We start from the raw sequence: 17706 nt of genomic DNA, 5'->3' as shown, positions 1-17706 counted from the left end.
CTCTGGATACAGACTCCTGTGTGAATGGATTCAGGCATTTCATTTCCAGAAGAGGCCAAATAAGAGAAATAAAATCAGACAATGGAACAATAATTAATAATTAATCTCTACTGAAAAGGAGTTAAGGGAAGCAATAGAGTCTTGGAATGTGAAACAGATTGAAAGGAGTCTCCTCCAGAAAGGTGTGAGGTGGACATTCAATCCTCCTGCTGGTGCCCATCATGGAGGTGTTTGGGAACAACTGATCCGAATGGTCAAAAGGATTTTCTTGTCTGTCACAAATCAGCAAACTTTGGATGATGAGGGCCTCTCCACAGTGATGTGGGAAGAGTTTCTTCCATTCACGCAGGAAAGGCATAAGCACATCCCTGTCATGTACCATGTTCCAGGGGGAAAAATTCTGAACAATGTCCTTTTACACTTACTCTAGACATAGTATTTTTCTAAAATTCTTTAATTGAATTAACAAACATTTCATTCATATAGCTGAGGGTCTATTCCAGGAAGGTCCAATTGACCCTATCTCAACATCCAAGCTGAGAAGCATTGACGGGATGTCTCTCTTGGCTGCTAGTGATTGTAGGTTCAAGGTTCTTCTAATATTGTCACTTCCTTGTCGATTACAAATGAAACCCTTACATTTTAACCTACAGCCTTCAACATGGCAACACTGGAAGTCCCAAAAACAGCCCATTTTGAATGTACTGTTTCTGTGATGTCACAAAAACCAGAACATTTACATCTAACCATATATTCAGCTGCAGCCATTCATGCCAAAGTTTAAGTGAAGTTTAGTGTTTCAACTTTTTAAATATAGTACAATACAGGGATACCAATTAGGACAGAGCTAATTTAAATACATCAGTCTTAAAGACGCAAAAACAAAAACAAAAAAAAGTGATAAAAGAGATTGAAAATGGTCATGAGAAAATGAATTATGACTATTTTTTGATATATGAAACAACACTAATATTATATGCTGACCTCAGGGAGGAAAAAAATTAAATGCAAGATGTAAATGTAGGATATGGACCCTTTAACTACCCCTATAGTTAGATTAGTATGATCTATAAAAATGTTCACAGTAGAATTGCACTTATTATTTAAGACTATATAAACATTACACCTATTTAACTGAACACACACATGCTTTGAACTCCACTGGAAAAGGTTATAACATAGATTTTCAGACTAATTTCAAAGACTGAGAGTAGAAATGAGATCTGCTCTCCAGTAGAGAGTAAAATGGACAAGCTCATCCAGACGCAGGATGCCAACACGCCAGTTTGGCCACATTGTACTTTTTAACCAAAAGTAAAATACAGTTGTCATTATAAATGATTACGTATTATTGAGCAATATTAAGTTTGTAATACTGTCCAGGTTTACCCTCTAACTCTTAGATTTCAAAACAGGACCTACGAATGCTTGACCAGACAAGATTTATGAGGAAAGTTGGGGAGGGGTCATATGCCAGAAGATTCTGTTGTCCTGAGGGTGGTTTTCAACAAAATCTGCTTGTAATGTTTGCACAGCAGCCTTCTTGACCAATGTGCATCTCAGAGAAACTGTATGTAGGCCAGTTAAGCTCTTCATCAATGGAACATACAAATCCACTGGAACTGTGCCACCCTACATTTCACCCATTTCGCACTGATGAGGTCTCACCTGACCAATCACACTTTCTCTGGAGACAGTCAACTTTTCACAGCCGATGCAGAAAAACAGTTAAAACCGTTAGCAAGACCTCAGTCTGAACGTGTAACAGTGAGGGACCACATAAAGCCCATCACTGCACAGGCTACCCTGATAATAAAACAGTCAGAGAGAGTTGCCAGCCAAGACCTGGATCCATTAAATGGTTGTAAATAAACAAGTGAACAAAAAATCATCCCATTTAGAGAATTCAAGCGCACATTTCTAGTCAGAGGGACGACATTCCAATCTGCGTTTTCCTCATTTATCCATGAACGCTCACTGCTGCAGTAGCTATCACAACACAACTGCCAAACCAATACGCCCACTTTTAAAAACCCTTCAACTTCACATAAACGAGCATGTAGCATTCTGGGTCGCGTCAAACGGAACAGAAACATAACCTGGTTAGGCTCCACATGTATTACAGGGCAGTTTAGCATCACGGACAATAACATGGCTCACCTTTTCAATACCTTCTGTAGTGTAGGCTACGTCCGGCTAGATGCTTCTGGCTGTCTGCATCAGCGCCAAGAAGCAAGGGGAGCGCCCATCTGCTTAGGGACCGTCTGCAAAGTCACACCGGTTTAACATTGCCAGGGATAGTGTCGTCTTTTTATTCTTGTGATTTGTGGAGTTGCCACAATTAGCTGTCTGTGCCTTGAAAATGCGCTAATGCTGGTATGTACACCGTTTACATGCTTCGGAAAAAGGCGAAATGTAAGGGAACATGTGAGACAGTGAAAAGCAGCCCTTAGGGATGCTGTTAAAATTCACTGCCATCTGTCGGTGAAGGCTGTTATCACACGTGTATTGCAGCACATGCACGTACATAGCCTACGGTTCGCCCCCTTGACGATAAATAGCGTTTAATAACAGACGAAACGTCTACCTTGTAATTCATAATGGAAAATGCCTACACATACGTAAAGCCTGGGTGAAATTTTAATGTCAATACACGTCCACACAGACGTGGTTATCTGCCTCTGTTTTTTGCCTCCATAATCTTGAGATTTTCCTCCAGAAAGGGTAGCCACACCAACAGGAGGTGCTACACGATCTATAGACAAAGGAAACATGGCATGATAGATGCACAACCCGTCTTGGTAGACCATTTTCTTTTTTTTGTGAATGAGGTGTTTCAGTGTTTATGACAGGTGCGAGAGATGAAAACAGCTCATCGGATATAACCGGCTCAGGTAACGCACCCGCGAAAGCTTAAGATTCTATTAGACAGAAACGGTCCTCCTTAAGAAGGACACGCAACATCAGTATAAGCTGTATCTGTCATGCGGGAGACGCTGCTGGTTCACTGTACAGCAGATGTAGAGGTTTCAGTAGCTTTCTGATTCTTTTTGCGTCGCCTGGGTACATTGGCAGTGCATGTTTGGTTTGCTATTGTTATCTCAAAACGCAAAGTCTCATACGTGCCAGACATGCGATGCATTCTCACGTAAGAATGACTGAATATAATAGTAATAACAATCATAATAACATAGTGATGGTAAATTGTATATATTTTGAGCTCGTGAGGGAGTCTAAATGTGAGAAAATATGCTTAGAAATAGAATCTGAATATTTGTTTCTGATTATTTGATTCTTGCACAATTTTGCTTGGAGCTAGAATCATGAATATCTTAAGCTACATCATTAACCTGTTCTTGAATGAATGAGACCAGTGCATTAAAAAAACACAGCATAATATTTTCCTATATTTTATTTTCCCCCTGAATTCCCACTTATGACCTTTGTGTGCTTTTATGCACCAAAAACAGGCATATTTCATTTCCCAGCCTTTACTTATCTCTTAGAATTAAACAGGCTGTATCTATGACTGTGCATTTAAGACTGATATATGTAGATAATCTCTGTTCTGATTGGCTCTCCTGTAATGAACATTCAACAAGCAGTTCAGGCTGAAAAACCCCTTTTTTAACTTCAGTACGAAATGGGTGTAGCTGAACTGCTTTAGGCTGAACAGGCAGATGTTTGTAAATATGCTGGTTTTTTGTGACATCACAAAAACAATGAATTCAAAATGAGCTGTTTTTACATGTATGGATTGTACGGATTGAGGAGTGAAGAGAACGTTTTGAAACTAACTCTGTTTGCATGCTATATCAAACCTTTTTTATTAAAAAGTAATGAAATTCTGTTTTTATGATATAGGCCCTTTTAATGTGAACATCCTCAGTCCACTATTCACAGACTGTGATAAAGTGTCAGCACAGTTTATGAAGTATTGTTAATTAACCAATATCCTGTTGTCTCAGCTAACCACAGGGATGCTGGTCAGGATGCTCAAGCTGCGAATGCTTAATGCAATTGCCCCAGCCTACTTCTACATTGCCACAGTGGTCACCATTATTCTCCATTTCTTCCTCTTCGTCCCAACTATTTTCCAAGCCTCAGGTGTTACTCTGAGTCCCATCGTGCTGCTCCCCACAGCCATTTTCCTGTTCCTTATGGTAAATGCTCTCGGTAATTACTCAATGACTGTATGGTTCCCAGCAGAGAGTGCCAACGAGAACATTATTCCTGTCTGTTCACCGGACTGTCCGGACAGAGTGGACGCGCACTACCTCCTCAATGGTCGGCACTTCTGCAAACTGTGTAGGAAAGTGATTATGAAACGGGACCATCACTGTTTCTTCACGGGAAACTGCATTGGGAACAGGAACATGCGCTATTTCATCATGTTCAGCATATACACCTCCTGTACCTGTCTGTACTCACTGGTGCTTGGGGTGGCGTATCTCACAGTGGAGTATTCCATCTCCTTTGAAAACCCACTGACATTCCTCACACTTCTGCCCCTCTCCACTGGGTACTTCTTTCTTGGTAGGTTACACCTTCTCAGCAAGTGATTTTTCTTTTCTTTTTACTTAATACCTTAAAAACAGCCAAGACTTGTTTGGTGTCCAAAGTTTGCTTTTCTCATTTTTACAGGAGCTATGAGGCTATTGTGACTGAAACGTGATGGAAGTCTGTTTCAGCAAAAAATGATTAATTCAATTTTTATTAATTAATAATAAAAAGAATCGAAGTAACATAAGTAGGGCATGAACAGCTTTGAATACTTGTTGATATTATCAAACAAGTACTTACATATTAGTTCTCAAAGATACCCTTAAAACAGCAAGATCTGACAATGTCTGACAGAACAGATTCACTTTCAGTTTAACTGATGTCCACACTGTCTGTGCTAAACACGTGTCTTATGTGCAAGTGAAATGTAAACTCCAGAGAGATCCAGTTAAATCAGTGTAACAGAACACTTTCTTTAGTGTTCTGCACTGTATTCAAAATAATCATTTACTAATATGTGCTGACATTACAGTGCAGTTCCTATGCTTTACTAATGGTATGTGGAACAGACTCTTCTTTGATACAGCTGTAAGAACCTGTGTTTTTGTTGCAGTAAAAAGATCTACTGTTTATACTGTCTTGTTTTAAACATCAGTTGTAAGAGTGTTAGAGATTGGCAGAACTTGTATAAGGACCACCTTATTTACATATTTGAAATGATTCATTTAACTCACCGCGCTTCTTATCACAGGTTTTGCAGGTTTTTCTTATCATCTGATTTAGAGTGCTCTCACATGTGATTTCTTTCTGAGGCATCTCTATTCTTCTAGCTTCAAAGGTGAGGTGATATTGATATCTGGTATAAATTTATGCATTCAACTAAACCAGCAGTAATTTATTTGTGTAATTGTTTTTTTATATCTATTTACTATTTATCTATTTAATCACTGTTCTATATAAAAAGGCATTTGACCATAGACAGGACAGCAATTAAATGTATTAAATGTATATTGGGCTATATTTTTTCCAGCTTACAGAACATGAAGCGTTCAGCTGAAAAGCAATGGAAACCTATGTCACCCTTTATGAGTGACATAGACTTTGCCTCTATTAGGTGCAGTGTGAAAGATTTAGTGCCATTTAATGATAAGATTGCAGATGGCAACCATATATCCCTCCCTCACCCCTCCTTTTCCAAACATGTTGTATAGGACAATCATGGCCATAATGTTTTCGCTTCTTTGATGATGAGGATTCACCCTCCATTGCTTTTTCTTGCATTAAATCAGTGGACTCCTAACCTGGTCCTGGAGCGCTACCTTCAGCCACAATTTGTCACACCTGCTCCAGCTAATCAACCTCTTTCCAAGTCCCTGATTCCCGACAGAAGCTGGATTGCTGGATATAATTTGGAACTACACTCTGCGGGAAGGTCCAGGACCAGGGTTGTTGACCACTGTGCTACATAATAAATATGATCCTCCTTTCGTCAAAATTTGGGCTCTCAAACTTCTCACAACTCAAAAATAGTTATCCAGCACTGGCAGCAACCACTGATTCTTCTTCTTTCTACATCTTTCAACTGGCGCTATAGCCCCACCAAATTCAAGCTGCTGCTTCAGTGTAGAAAAGCGAGACATTCTCTATAGGAGGCATGTCAAACTGTGCTGTGGAGATGAACTTTTACCCTCATCTAACACTCTGAATTTAGTTCATGAAGGCCTTGCTAATGATGAGCTGAATCAGGTGTGTTTAATGAGGCAGTGTGCTTAAGTCTGCAGTGTTTTAGCCTGCGGGAACTGGAGTCTGGCGTGTGCTCTAGAGCCAGTGTTTGGTTTGTCTGTTCTGGGCTATTGTAGAAAATGGCGATGCAACATGGCGGCCTCTGCTGAAAGAGGACGTGCACCCTACATAGAAATAAAGGGCTCCTTCTATGCTAAAGAAAACACAATGAATCATAGTTACAGGTGATTATACACCAAAGAAAACGTGGCTTTGTTTACTGTATTCCATTTCTGCTAAAAGTTTCTGCCTGAGTCTTACATACTGCACATTTAAATAACAAGAAAAAACCTTTGGACAAAAAACATGCCTTGGCTGTTCAACTACATTTGCAGTAAAGAGAAAAATGTGATTTTTTTCCCCCAAACAGTTCCTTTATGAATGATTTTGGAAGCTAATGGCAGTGGGAATAATAGCCTCATTCTAAAGCTTTTCCAGATTGTAAAATCTGTAACTCATTATTAAGAGGATGGCTTACAGATATTCTCTCTCTTTTTCTTCTGTAGGTACCATCTCAGGCCTTCAGTTCTTCTTGGTCCTTATGCTCTATGTATGGCTGGGCATTGGGTTGGTCAGCGCTGGTTTCTGCTGCCAGCAAGTTTTGCTTGTGGCCCGTGGACAAACCTGGTGCCAGCTGCAGAAAGGGAAGCTGGTGGAGAGCCGAGGAACGTGGCGTTCCAATTTGAGTGATGTGTTTGGTTCCCGCTGGGTACTGGGTCTTTTCCTGCCTGTACAGACTGAGGAGATCAGCCCTGGAAACTGGCAGAGATACCATGAGCACAAACATGACTGACCTTGAAATATTACAGCCTATGTGATGAAGTACGCTTTGTGTACTACATCAGCTCTCTTACATGTATTAAAGCTGTATATATGGTGATTACATCATATGCCTAGAATTAGACCACAGTTATGATCAAGGACATGCTCTCTGTATTTTAGTTTTTTTTTTTTTTTTGGAAAACGGCACAAATAAATAGAACAGTTTTTGTTATATCATCTACTGGAGGTCAGGTTACAGCACATTGCTTACACAACTGGCCTGTCAGATAATAGAAAACCATTATATTGCTCATTCAATGCACAATAGAGTCTATTAGGAGACCGTTCTTTATTACAGGCCTAATTATGCTGAGGATGCTAGGCTAGTTTAGTGCATCCAGGCCACCCCAGATGTGCAATGCATTTAACAAGGTTAAAATACTTTTTAAAGCTAACTTAGAAAAGCATGCCACTCAACAGTCAAACACCTCTTAGCTGTTCTTATAATCCACCATCATACATTTGAAGCAGCACTTACACATAAGAGCAAAAGTGAAATACAATTGGCCCAATTAAAAAAATGGCCTAAACCTTGTTATCACAATGTATTATCAAGTCATTCAGAATTATTAGAAACCTATACAACATATTTTGACTGCTACAGTTATATGAAGTGCGCTATATGTCCAGAAATTTGTAGACATTTGCTTATCCAAAATTTCCTCTGAAATAAAAGGTATTAATAAGGAGTTTGTCCCCTCTTTGCTGCATTAACAGGCTCTACTCATTGGGGAAGACTTGATGTTGGAACATTGCTGTGAGAATATGATTGCATTCAGCCACAAGAGCATTAATGAGGTCAGGTACTGGTGTTGGATGATTTGTTCTGGATTAGAAATCCAACTCATCCTGAAGGTATTCAGTGGCATTCTGCACTGCAACAAACTTAGTCAGGCCATCTTATACTTTAGGGCAACTGATTTTACAGCTGTGTCAATCATTCTCCTAACTCAAACTTTTAGTACTACATCTCAGTTAGATCAATAATACAGTTAAAGTTCAGATTACTGAAATAAATACAGTTAATGTGTTGCCTCTTTATAAGCTGAAATTGCTTTATAACACAGTTTAATGAGCTTACTCAAAAGCTATAAGCCTCTGATTAGGCTGAAGTTGCTCATGTTTTTTTGTTGGATTTTTACTCCTCTCTCTCTGAATTTGTCATTGCTAATTCCCACCTGCAAATTAGGACTCCATTGATCAAATGAAGGTCCCAGGCTGGGGAGTAGTTAATAAGTCCCAGGACTGGGACATTGCCAGTATCCAAACCTATTGATCTGGGCTCAAATAATTCCTCATGCTCAGACAGTGAGCATTGTCTGAGCGTAGAAAAAGAAACAGCTACCTGTGCTGAAGTACATTCATTACAGCAAATTTACTAAAAATTGTGGTATCACACATTTTGAAATATTTTTATTTTTTCTTTCTGTAATTTTAACAGCTCTAGAGTCCAACTACCCTACTGGTTGAGTTAGTGATGCCACAGCCCTTCATATTTGGGAGTCTGAGAGTAGGAACCACCTCCTGGGTGAGAGAGGAAGTCCTAATCTGCAGGAGAATAATAGCAACTAACACATTCTGGGGGAAGAGGAAACCTTCAAAAGTAAAATCTAAAAAAAGTTAACCAATTTTGGCCTATAGAGAGGCTTGTGGCTGATTTATTCTGCGTATACGTATCTGCAAGCATGTGCTCAAACGTTCTCTCTGCCAATACATTTGCACATACAGTATAATGAATGTGTAGACTAGGAGGCAGTGTTAAAGTGGAAGCGGAAAGTCTTGCATTTTCACTCTCACTGTCCAAGAATGAATATTCACGTCACTATTTTTGTAATATTTTAAAGCAGTGTAAAATCTTCTACCAACAGATCCTTAAACTGCTCCACTTGATTCTGCTCTAGTTCTGGTTTGACTCAAGTATTGTTAGGGTCTTGTCCAACCCCCGTCATTCTGGAGAGCCTATTAGCATTTGTTTCCTATACAGCTCTGCATAGTTCACATATTTACAGATTTACAAATCAGCCTTTAGTTTTTTGAGTAAGCTCAACTGTACTGATGACATAACAGAGATACAGTATCAAAAGTGTGAGTAAGAGAGACTTTTGACTAAACTAAGTTAACTCAAAAAAGGTGTGAAATCAATTGTCTTATCATTTTAAGTTGGCCTGTTATCATTTTTACAGTGCATCACTCCAGAGAACACAGATCCACTGCTCTACAGACTGATGCTGGGGAGCTTTTTACCTCTTGAGCTGATGCTCAATGGCTGCTCCAGAGCATTCTGTCCTATTAGCAATGCTTTTCAACTAAGATTATACAAGTTGTCCCAATGTTTGTCACAGCAACAGGTGCACATGAAAGTAACTGAATTCACTACTGCTGGATACTTTTGGACATAAAGTGCACGTCAGTATTGTCTATCATGTTTTGTTTAGGTCATCACTGCATGACTGTTTGCTGTAATGTCTGTAGTGCATATTGTTTACCAATGTTTTTGCTTTTTCTTCATCAGTAAGATCTTCCTCAATAAATTTGCTGTGCATAGCCTCCTCATTCCTTCTTTAGATCCAACTGCCCAGCGTTTGTAATGCCCTGCTAATCAGTCTCAATGTGTATGCAGCTGTGTCCTTGAAAAATTCTTGTAGATTAATTAGTATTAATGGCCGTTAAAAACGTGCTTGACCTTTGGGTGACGCAAGGCCAAAGTTTATGTCTACGTTTTAATTATTCTATGTGCACGCTTTTCGTATCCTTTTTAAACATTGTGGGTTGGTTTGTAAGATGGCCTCCACCACCCACCGCTCACAGCAATCCTGGATAATCATTTCGTCTAGATGCATCCCAGCTTCCCATTTACGTCCTAACAGGATCAGATCTCCATGGCAGGTTTTATTCTGCGTCATTAAATGTTCGCGAGCTGGAGAACTGTGTCCCTAACCACTTCTCGGTTAAGTATAGAATCATAGCAGGCCTTTCTGTGTTATCTATATGAGGGTGGAGAGCTTGATCTCTCCACTACACTTTTTAGATGAGAAACACACCACGCATTTTAAAAAGCAAGCATTAAAATACCATTTTCTACCTGATTATTATACTGATACAGTAAATACAGTGTGATATGCCTTTATACAGTACTTTGTGCAGCTCTTACAAACATGTTATCCCAATGCTAAAAGCTACATTCTTTATCTTATATTTAACTTTGTGTATTTATAATCTCTGACTATATTTTAAACTTTGCATACGTTTTATCCACAATTTACAAACATTTTAAAGGGCTATGCTGAACATCTGCTGTGGAATTTCTTTGAATTGGAATTATGTGGTAGTTTGCAAGAGTTTAGAGATGTCTTTGCAGCACAAATCCCTCTGTGTGATTGCCATTAAGGTGATAAAGTAAGCAGAGAACACAAATAATATACCGTCATTTTAGGATAATATGATAATATCCATGTTTTACTGATTTTCTAAGTCAAAATAAGTTACAAATCCAAACAGAAAACAAATGTAAATATGTTATTTTTTTCTTGTTATTTCTGTTATTTGAGTGCACAATTTGTTTATTTGAGGGGTTTAACATATTGGAAAAAATACAACATAAAAAAGACTACTGTTATTTTTCCCAATATGTTAAATTCAGCAAATAAACAGGATGTGCAGTAAAGTTTGAAGAAGTGTGTTCTTTGTAGAGGATATGTACTTTTCAATTTTAACTCGGAAGATCATCAAAACATCTTATTTGACTAGGGGTGCCTAAATTTTTGCAGTGGGTGTCAGTAACAATATTATATTGCATTTTAACCCTATTTAGTAGTTTACAGGATGTAGTGCCAATTGTAGAGTGTACTTAAGTTAAAATACTTTATGTAGTTCGACTACTTTTCAGTGGTGGTACATTTGAGTAAAAGTGGGTTTATATTTCGTCCCTCTGTTTCTTAGATTAATGTTCTGCCCCAGGTGCCGTAAGTCTGCATATTTTGCTCGTATCATAAACTCAAGTAGGCTCACTGCTTGGTGCTGGGGTTGAATCCCATGCTACTAGTGCAGGTGGTTATGTAGCATGCAGTGCATATCTAGTCCGTGACGGGGTAGACATACTTAAATGTACCTGTGAATAAAGGTGAAAAGGAATAAGCTGTGGATTTAAAAATGATCTGTACCCAGAAAAAGCATAATTGTTTTATACACAATGCTCATAGGACACCAAAAATAAGGACGGTTTAACACAATAAATAAAATTCAATAAAATAATAAAATCAAATTCAGCAGATTCAGATGCATAAACACTGAAAACATAATTCCAGCAGCCCATTATAACCACTGCATCTGACCGCACACATCAGAAGAGCTTACTTACATCTGTAACAGGTGTATAGAAAGGTCTGTGGAGATGCTGCAATTGAACAGTGGTATTTTTCTATCAGTCTTTATTCTATCTTTTAGAAATTCAATATGCCACTGGAAGCTGTGCGTCACAGTCATTTTACCTCAGTTAAAGGGTTTTATTTTCCCTCTTGTTCTCTGATTGGATAGTTAATTCCAGCTCCCCAAACCGTCGCATGAATCCTGTACTCTGTTTGGCTAACTGACTCCTAATCTGACTGGAAGGTACTGGTGTTCTGATTGGCTATCTGAATCTTCCAATCTGACTGGCTGGTTAAATCCTAGAATCCTGTGGTCTGATTAGCCAGTTGAATATTGCTCTTGTATGGGGTAGTTGAATACTGAAATATGATGGACATAAAGCCACAACCATGGTCTTGTGAGGTGAAGGCGCTAACCATTACACCACTCACTACAGAATAAAAATAAATAAATAAATAAATAAAAGGCTATAGGCTACTTGTTTCTTATGTAAACTGGATTAGAATTATTTAGCTGTATATTCATGTGATAAACTCAGTGTGAATGACAGTAAAACTCTTTTATACAGAACATTGTTTTATTCCGGTAACAAGGATCATTTCACTGTACTTCATTAAGAATTAATTTCACAAAAACAAAACATGAGTCAGAATCAGAATTCTTCTGTCTCTAGTGGCAGATGATTCTACTGCTAGGTCTTGCCAAATGACATGATTGCCATAGAAGGTGGCATTGCACATCTAGCCTGAGATTTTTATTGGTACAAAAGTAATTTTCCTTTCTGGACAATAAACCTTTGACCTGTGTGCTGGGCAATGTTTTCCAACGGCAAATATCATTACAATTGTCTGTAAATCTTTGAGCTGTCATTAAGCTCACACCAACACGCTTGTCAGACACCGACTGTTTACATCAACATACAGTGCAAATGCTTCTCCAGTGTTTTGCAGGCTGCTGGGGCTGCATACAAATAACGCTAAGGATATTCTGATTCAAAAGGATGGAACTACATTTTCCATGCTGCAGCACAATGTTAGAAAAACAAATAGACAATATGTATTCTCTTTACATGTTTACAAAATAAACTCTGTGGGCAATTAAGTCCCTGAAAAGACAGTGACGTTAGCACATAACTTACCTACTGACTCGCAAAGCTAAAAACGTATGATTCTTAGAACCTCTTTTAGTTTAACGTTGTAAAAGACCACAAAGCAATGTGATATTTTGTGATGTCACACATGAATAAAAGTCACTGCATCTAAGAAAATATATAAAGCTGTTCATCTGTGCAGTAAGCATTTATTTGTTCAAAAACACAAACATTAGAATAAATACAAACACATAATAAATATGTAATGTGTGTGAGTCTGTTAGGTTGACCATTTTCAGACCACTCCTTGAGGAAGTCCAGTATTTACAGTCCAATACCTACTTCAGCTGATGAACCCTTCTTTGATTAATTAAACAAAAATTTAATTCATTAAACAAGTAAACAAAAAACTGTATGTTTATTTGTATGTATTATAAATGTTATATAATGTACTGCATATGTCTTATTTGTAAATTAACTGCAAGTAGTACCAAAGATATTCACATTTCTAGATTTGGGATTAATCGCAAAACTCAACTACAGGAAGAAACTGCAAGATAATTTAGTATTTTTGCCTCAAGTCTAATTTATTAACATTTTTAAAAATGATACTTTGTGAAGGCGGGCACAAAATGAAGGTGCTAACATACAGGCACACAATCAAGGCTTGTATTAAATAAACTGAGAAGCAGAAGTAGCAAAAATAATAATAAAAAAAACAAATGAAAAAGGCGATGTTATGTAGATAATACATGTATCGGTAAAAAAATAATAATTAAAAATAAATAAATATTCCAAAAAAACAAAACAATAATTCAGGTCCTTAAACTGAAACTCAAGGCCTTTACTTCTTATTATCATCATTATTCATGTTAGATAAATATTCATCCAACTGCTGTCCATTTACTATTTTATATGTAAATATAAATTTATATGTCTATATTTGTTCCTCTTTCTACCAAAACACATTCAAAAGTAAAAGGTAGCACTTACATAAACAAAGACTGTATGATCACCGCATGAACAGCACTGACAGAAATGATTATTTAGAATGATTATTTAGAAACATAATCAAGCCCTACACAAAAAGGAAGTACAAAATCTACACAGTAGAACAATAAGATGGAGAAACAAGGCCAGTTAAATGTTTGTAAATCCTTATGCATGTTTTCCAGTACAGGTGTGGCAAATTATAATTGCAGTCACCTATTGCAGTAAAAGACAGGATCATTATGAAATGATGGGATGAGTTGGCTTCAGTTCATGACTTGCAAAATGCCACACTGCCATATGACCAATCAACAGCATGTTTAGATTATGTTTTGCCATCATTATAATGCTGCTAGTTGTGCTCACAAAATAGACAGTATGACTCAAACATGCACCGTCTTTACCAAATAAGATGCTCTATAGGTCTCTATAAGCTTTAAGCTTTAAATATAACTTGTACTTCAAAACTCTGTATTGCCCAAGTGTTTGCAGACAATGTCTTGTACAATTTGAAAATATGACAACATCTGTTTACATTGATGACTACACACAGCCAATAGCTGTGCCATCTAACCCTGTACTTACTACTGTGTCCTCCTTTGACTCCTCAGAGGTAGGGCTCTGGAGGGTGAGCTGCAGCTTGGCCCAAATTTGAGGGTCTCTGCTGCTCATTGCCTCCAGAAAGAGGTCCGTATGAGCCTGCAACTTCTGAAGCTGAGCCTGGGAACGCTTATTCTGACGAATTAGCTCCTTTGTACGCATTGTGATCCCCAGTAACCCTGACTGGTTCAGAATGTTATATGTGTTGCAGAAGCGCTTGCGTTTACTGCAGCTTGGAGAGAGAGACACCGGAAAGTTCTTATCGTCATCACTGGAAACATATGCTCTTTTGGGAAATGTGTCAGAAAGTGGAGAACTGTCAGAGAACGGAGTGGTCGTGGCATTGGTCTCCTTAAGGTCAGGGAGCTTTGCTGAAGAATCCATATTTTCAGAACTATGACTGTACATACAGAGATCACCGGAATGACTTCCAACAGCGGTAGTTTCAGAGAAGCTCTTCTTCAGAGAAAGAGCACGAGACTGCTTATAATTATGGCGACGTCTTCCTGAACGGCTGTGGCCTGAACTGCTCTTGTGGATAGAGCTCTGTCTGAGGTATCCTGTAGCTCCATTGACTGGGTAGGGAGCAATTTTCAGAAATGAGTTTAGGATAGGAAAATAATTTTTGGATTGTCTTTGCTGGTCGGTAGGAGCTTGAGAGGTGCAGTTGCTGCTGGGTACTACTGGCTGGAGAAGAACCACTGATGACCTAGGAACCACTTCTAGTGATGTGTTGAAACCCCATGGTTTTAGTGCTGGAGTCACAGGACTGGGCTGGAAAAGAAAGCACAACCACTTGTCACCAACTTCATGAAACTAAATCAATGTATTTTTACACTTCATAGATTCAGAGACATACACTATATTGCCAAAAGTACTCGCTCGTCTGCCTTCACACACATATGAACTTGACTGACCTCCCATTCTTAATCCATAGGGTTTAATATGATGTCAGTCCACCCTTTACAGCTATAACTATGCTTGGTGATGTAAGTCTTGGATGCAGCTGGTCGGCCATGGAAATTCATTTCATGAAGCTCTCTATACACTGTTCACCCATTCACAAATGTTTGTAGAAGCAGTCTGCATGCCTAGGTGCTTGGTTTTATACACTTGTGGCCATGGAAGTGATTGGAACACCTGAATCCAATTATTTGGATGGGTGAGTGAATACTTTTGGCAATATAGTGTATGATGACTAGGTCCAGCACTATAAAGAAAATACTGTTAATAATCAATATAAAGTAAATAAATGCCATAGTTATGTTTGTGGGGGTCAGCAGATATATATCAATATATCGCTAGGTCATCTGTCTTCTATTACAGATTTTCAAAGTTTTTTCTACTCTGCAACTACATCCCACCAACAATAGCAAGTACATCAGAATGATACCATACCTGCTTGACAATGAAACTGTTCATTTTGACAACAGGAGAGACATCTTGGTAAGACCCAGGCACTGCAGGTGCCAGTGTACTTGACCGCATGTTTTCTGCAGCAGAACTTCTGTGGCAGTCTTCAAACTCCATAGCACTGAAATATCCAGAACTAGCATCTAAACGAAAGAACTGAAGGTGAAGCCAAGACCAGAGTTTCAAAGCAAAACTGTATTGGTATTTTGGTGAAAGTAGGCCTTAGGTTATAGGCTAAAGCTGACCAGTAAATTTGTCCTATTTCTGGATTTTTGTTCAGACTATTTCCCAAACAATAACTACAGCAATATCTTCTGGCATCAGTCCTACTCATATTTGCTGTGGTGTAGATTTACACATATCTGAAATAGTGTTAAAACAAATCTGACTGTCTGAAAACAATAAATGAGAACCCAGTTGTAGACAAGCGCCCTCAGCACTGAACGGGAAACGAACTGTCCTCTCTGTGTAAAACACAGATAAAGCAAGCATGAAAAAACGGCCGTTTACAAACCTGAGAAACCCGAATCTCTCTCCAGCTCGCTTTTGGATATTTTTGGTTTGTTTGCCATTGTGGCAGAAAATCTTCTGTGAAGCTCCAGTTTGCCCGTTTTCACTCTGCCAGTTAAACTGCGGGGAAGGCGAAGTCCATCCGTAGGCCTGTAGCGGTTAGTCTGAGTCACTGGAATGAATGACAGACAGAGCCAGTGTCTTCACAGGTGTATCAACACAAGACACAGAGGACGTGTATGACCAGAAAACGCTAAGCTAACGTTGCTTCCCAACAGCAGCTGGCTAGCTCCGTCTGTTTGTAACGTTAGCTTCCAACAGTGAAACCATCAAAGCTAAGCTGGCTTTCGTCGCTGAACTATTCAGAACGTAAAACATTACCGTGTGCGTAAATACAGTAGCAGTAAACAGACTTGCACTCTCGTTTCGCCTGGTAACGTTAGTTTTGTAACCGACATGAATCCGAACTCGCTTTCTTATTCGCCAACTTCTTGTTCGAATTTTTCCCGTCCCCCTTTAAAGGGTGCGTGTGAAGCGCCAGAATGTCAATGTTGCACCATTTAAGGTGGAACGGGGAAAACATTTGAACAAGAACCTGCCGACAACTTCAACCTCTTGATTTGAGAGTTCATTACAGCTTATACTTACAGGTAATTTAAAGAACGAGAAAAAAAGCAGTGGATTTAAGCTAACGTTAGATCTGACCATTAAAATGGCAGCGTTAATGACAGCTTTTCAGAAAGACGAAAACGTGATTCATCAATACAAGCGTGCAGTTAAATAAACCGAACGTTAATTTAAAGTGTAGCACATTAACGACAAGCTTACTAACTGCGTAAAGAAGTGGGCTTGAGGCAGCAGCAGCAGCAGCAGCAGCAGGGGGATCAGCAGGACTGTGGCGGAGTTACACGATGCCAGACACGAGACCTCGCACAGGCTCGAACACGAGACAAGCGTAAACGAACTAGCTAACTGAACCGAACGCGTGCGATTACTTACATAAAGGATTCTCTGCTGTCTCCCTCAGCGTGGCCCCTGTGAAAACACCGAGCGCTACAGCACAGTCAAAGACCAGATTTTTGTTTTTGTTGTGCTCTTCGACCCGTGTCCCAGCCGTGACTTTGCGACGCTACTTCCTTCTTTACGATTTGCTTTGGTTGTCGTTACCTTGGAAACAGCTCACATGTCATCTAATTAACGACGCAAGCCTCCGCCCCTCCTGTCCACGGCGCCTCCTCATTGGTGGGAAATGCAGGCCGTGCGACTGGGAACGTGACTCGTAAATCCAGCAGCAGAGCATCAGGAGGCGATAACGGGGCTCTGAAATAAACACCAGAGGCCGGACTCACGAAAGGTTCCCTAAAGAAAAATGTTAGGAAGGATCTTAAGACAAACTCTAAGAAGGTCATACATAACAATGCTCTTGAGGACACCACTCAGATATTGTCTAATACAAAGTTCTCAAATATTATCTGTAAAAGGTTTTAAGGAAATATGAAAATGTTAATTGTGTTCGTATGTAGTTTAAGACGTTGAGTCATAACACGTCTTGTGGTTAAGAAAAAAATTAAGATTTTTTTTAAAGAATGCCACTTGCTCATGTAATTGTTCTTAAGAGAAATATTAAGAAT

At 38.9% G+C, this 17706-nt stretch overlaps 3 protein-coding genes across 7 annotated transcripts in view; 1 reads left to right on the top strand and 2 right to left on the bottom strand.

Moving 5' to 3' along the window:
• Nucleotides 1–2410, bottom strand: part of tmem63c (transmembrane protein 63C) — a 51973-nt gene extending 49563 nt beyond the window's left edge. For 2 of the 4 annotated variants that reach the window (XM_017711825.2, XM_037542029.1), the window contains exon 1: nucleotides 2161–2409. The gene's annotated coding sequence lies outside the window, so the exon portion shown is untranslated. Of the gene's footprint in view, nucleotides 1–2160 lie in introns of all 4 variants that reach the window. The other 2 variants (XM_037542030.1, XM_017711823.2) reach the window with 2 other exon arrangements.
• Nucleotides 2411–2586: 176 nt separating this feature from the next.
• zdhhc22 (zinc finger DHHC-type palmitoyltransferase 22) lies at nucleotides 2587–9651 on the top strand. The gene is made up of 3 exons (XM_017711775.2): nucleotides 2587–2894; nucleotides 3969–4536; nucleotides 6792–9651. Exons 2-3 carry the CDS (start codon nucleotides 3981–3983, stop codon nucleotides 7076–7078), a joined length of 843 nt encoding a protein of 280 aa, XP_017567264.1. The 5' UTR covers nucleotides 2587–2894; nucleotides 3969–3980; the 3' UTR covers nucleotides 7079–9651.
• Nucleotides 9652–13123: 3472 nt separating this feature from the next.
• Nucleotides 13124–17305, bottom strand: cipca (CLOCK-interacting pacemaker a). 2 transcript variants are annotated; one of them, XM_017711821.2, is made up of 4 exons: nucleotides 17075–17305; nucleotides 16080–16247; nucleotides 15551–15708; nucleotides 13124–14926 (listed from the first exon to the last, which is right to left on the bottom strand). In XM_017711821.2, the coding sequence occupies exons 2-4, from the start codon at nucleotides 16135–16137 to the stop codon at nucleotides 14096–14098; spliced, it is 1047 nt and encodes a 348-aa protein (XP_017567310.1). In that variant the 5' UTR covers nucleotides 16138–16247; nucleotides 17075–17305; the 3' UTR covers nucleotides 13124–14095. The 2 variants fall into 2 exon arrangements, with proteins under 2 accessions (XP_017567310.1, XP_017567309.1); XM_017711820.2 differs by lacking the exon at nucleotides 17075–17305 and adding an exon at nucleotides 16908–17065.
• Between the last annotated feature and the right edge of the window lie 401 nt (nucleotides 17306–17706).

This window comes from Pygocentrus nattereri, chromosome 10 (genome assembly GCF_015220715.1).
Source record: "Pygocentrus nattereri isolate fPygNat1 chromosome 10, fPygNat1.pri, whole genome shotgun sequence".
Lineage (NCBI taxonomy): Eukaryota > Metazoa > Chordata > Actinopteri > Characiformes > Serrasalmidae > Pygocentrus > Pygocentrus nattereri.
Note: the sequence above shows the minus strand (reverse complement) of the source record. Positions and strands in the feature narration are given on the sequence as shown.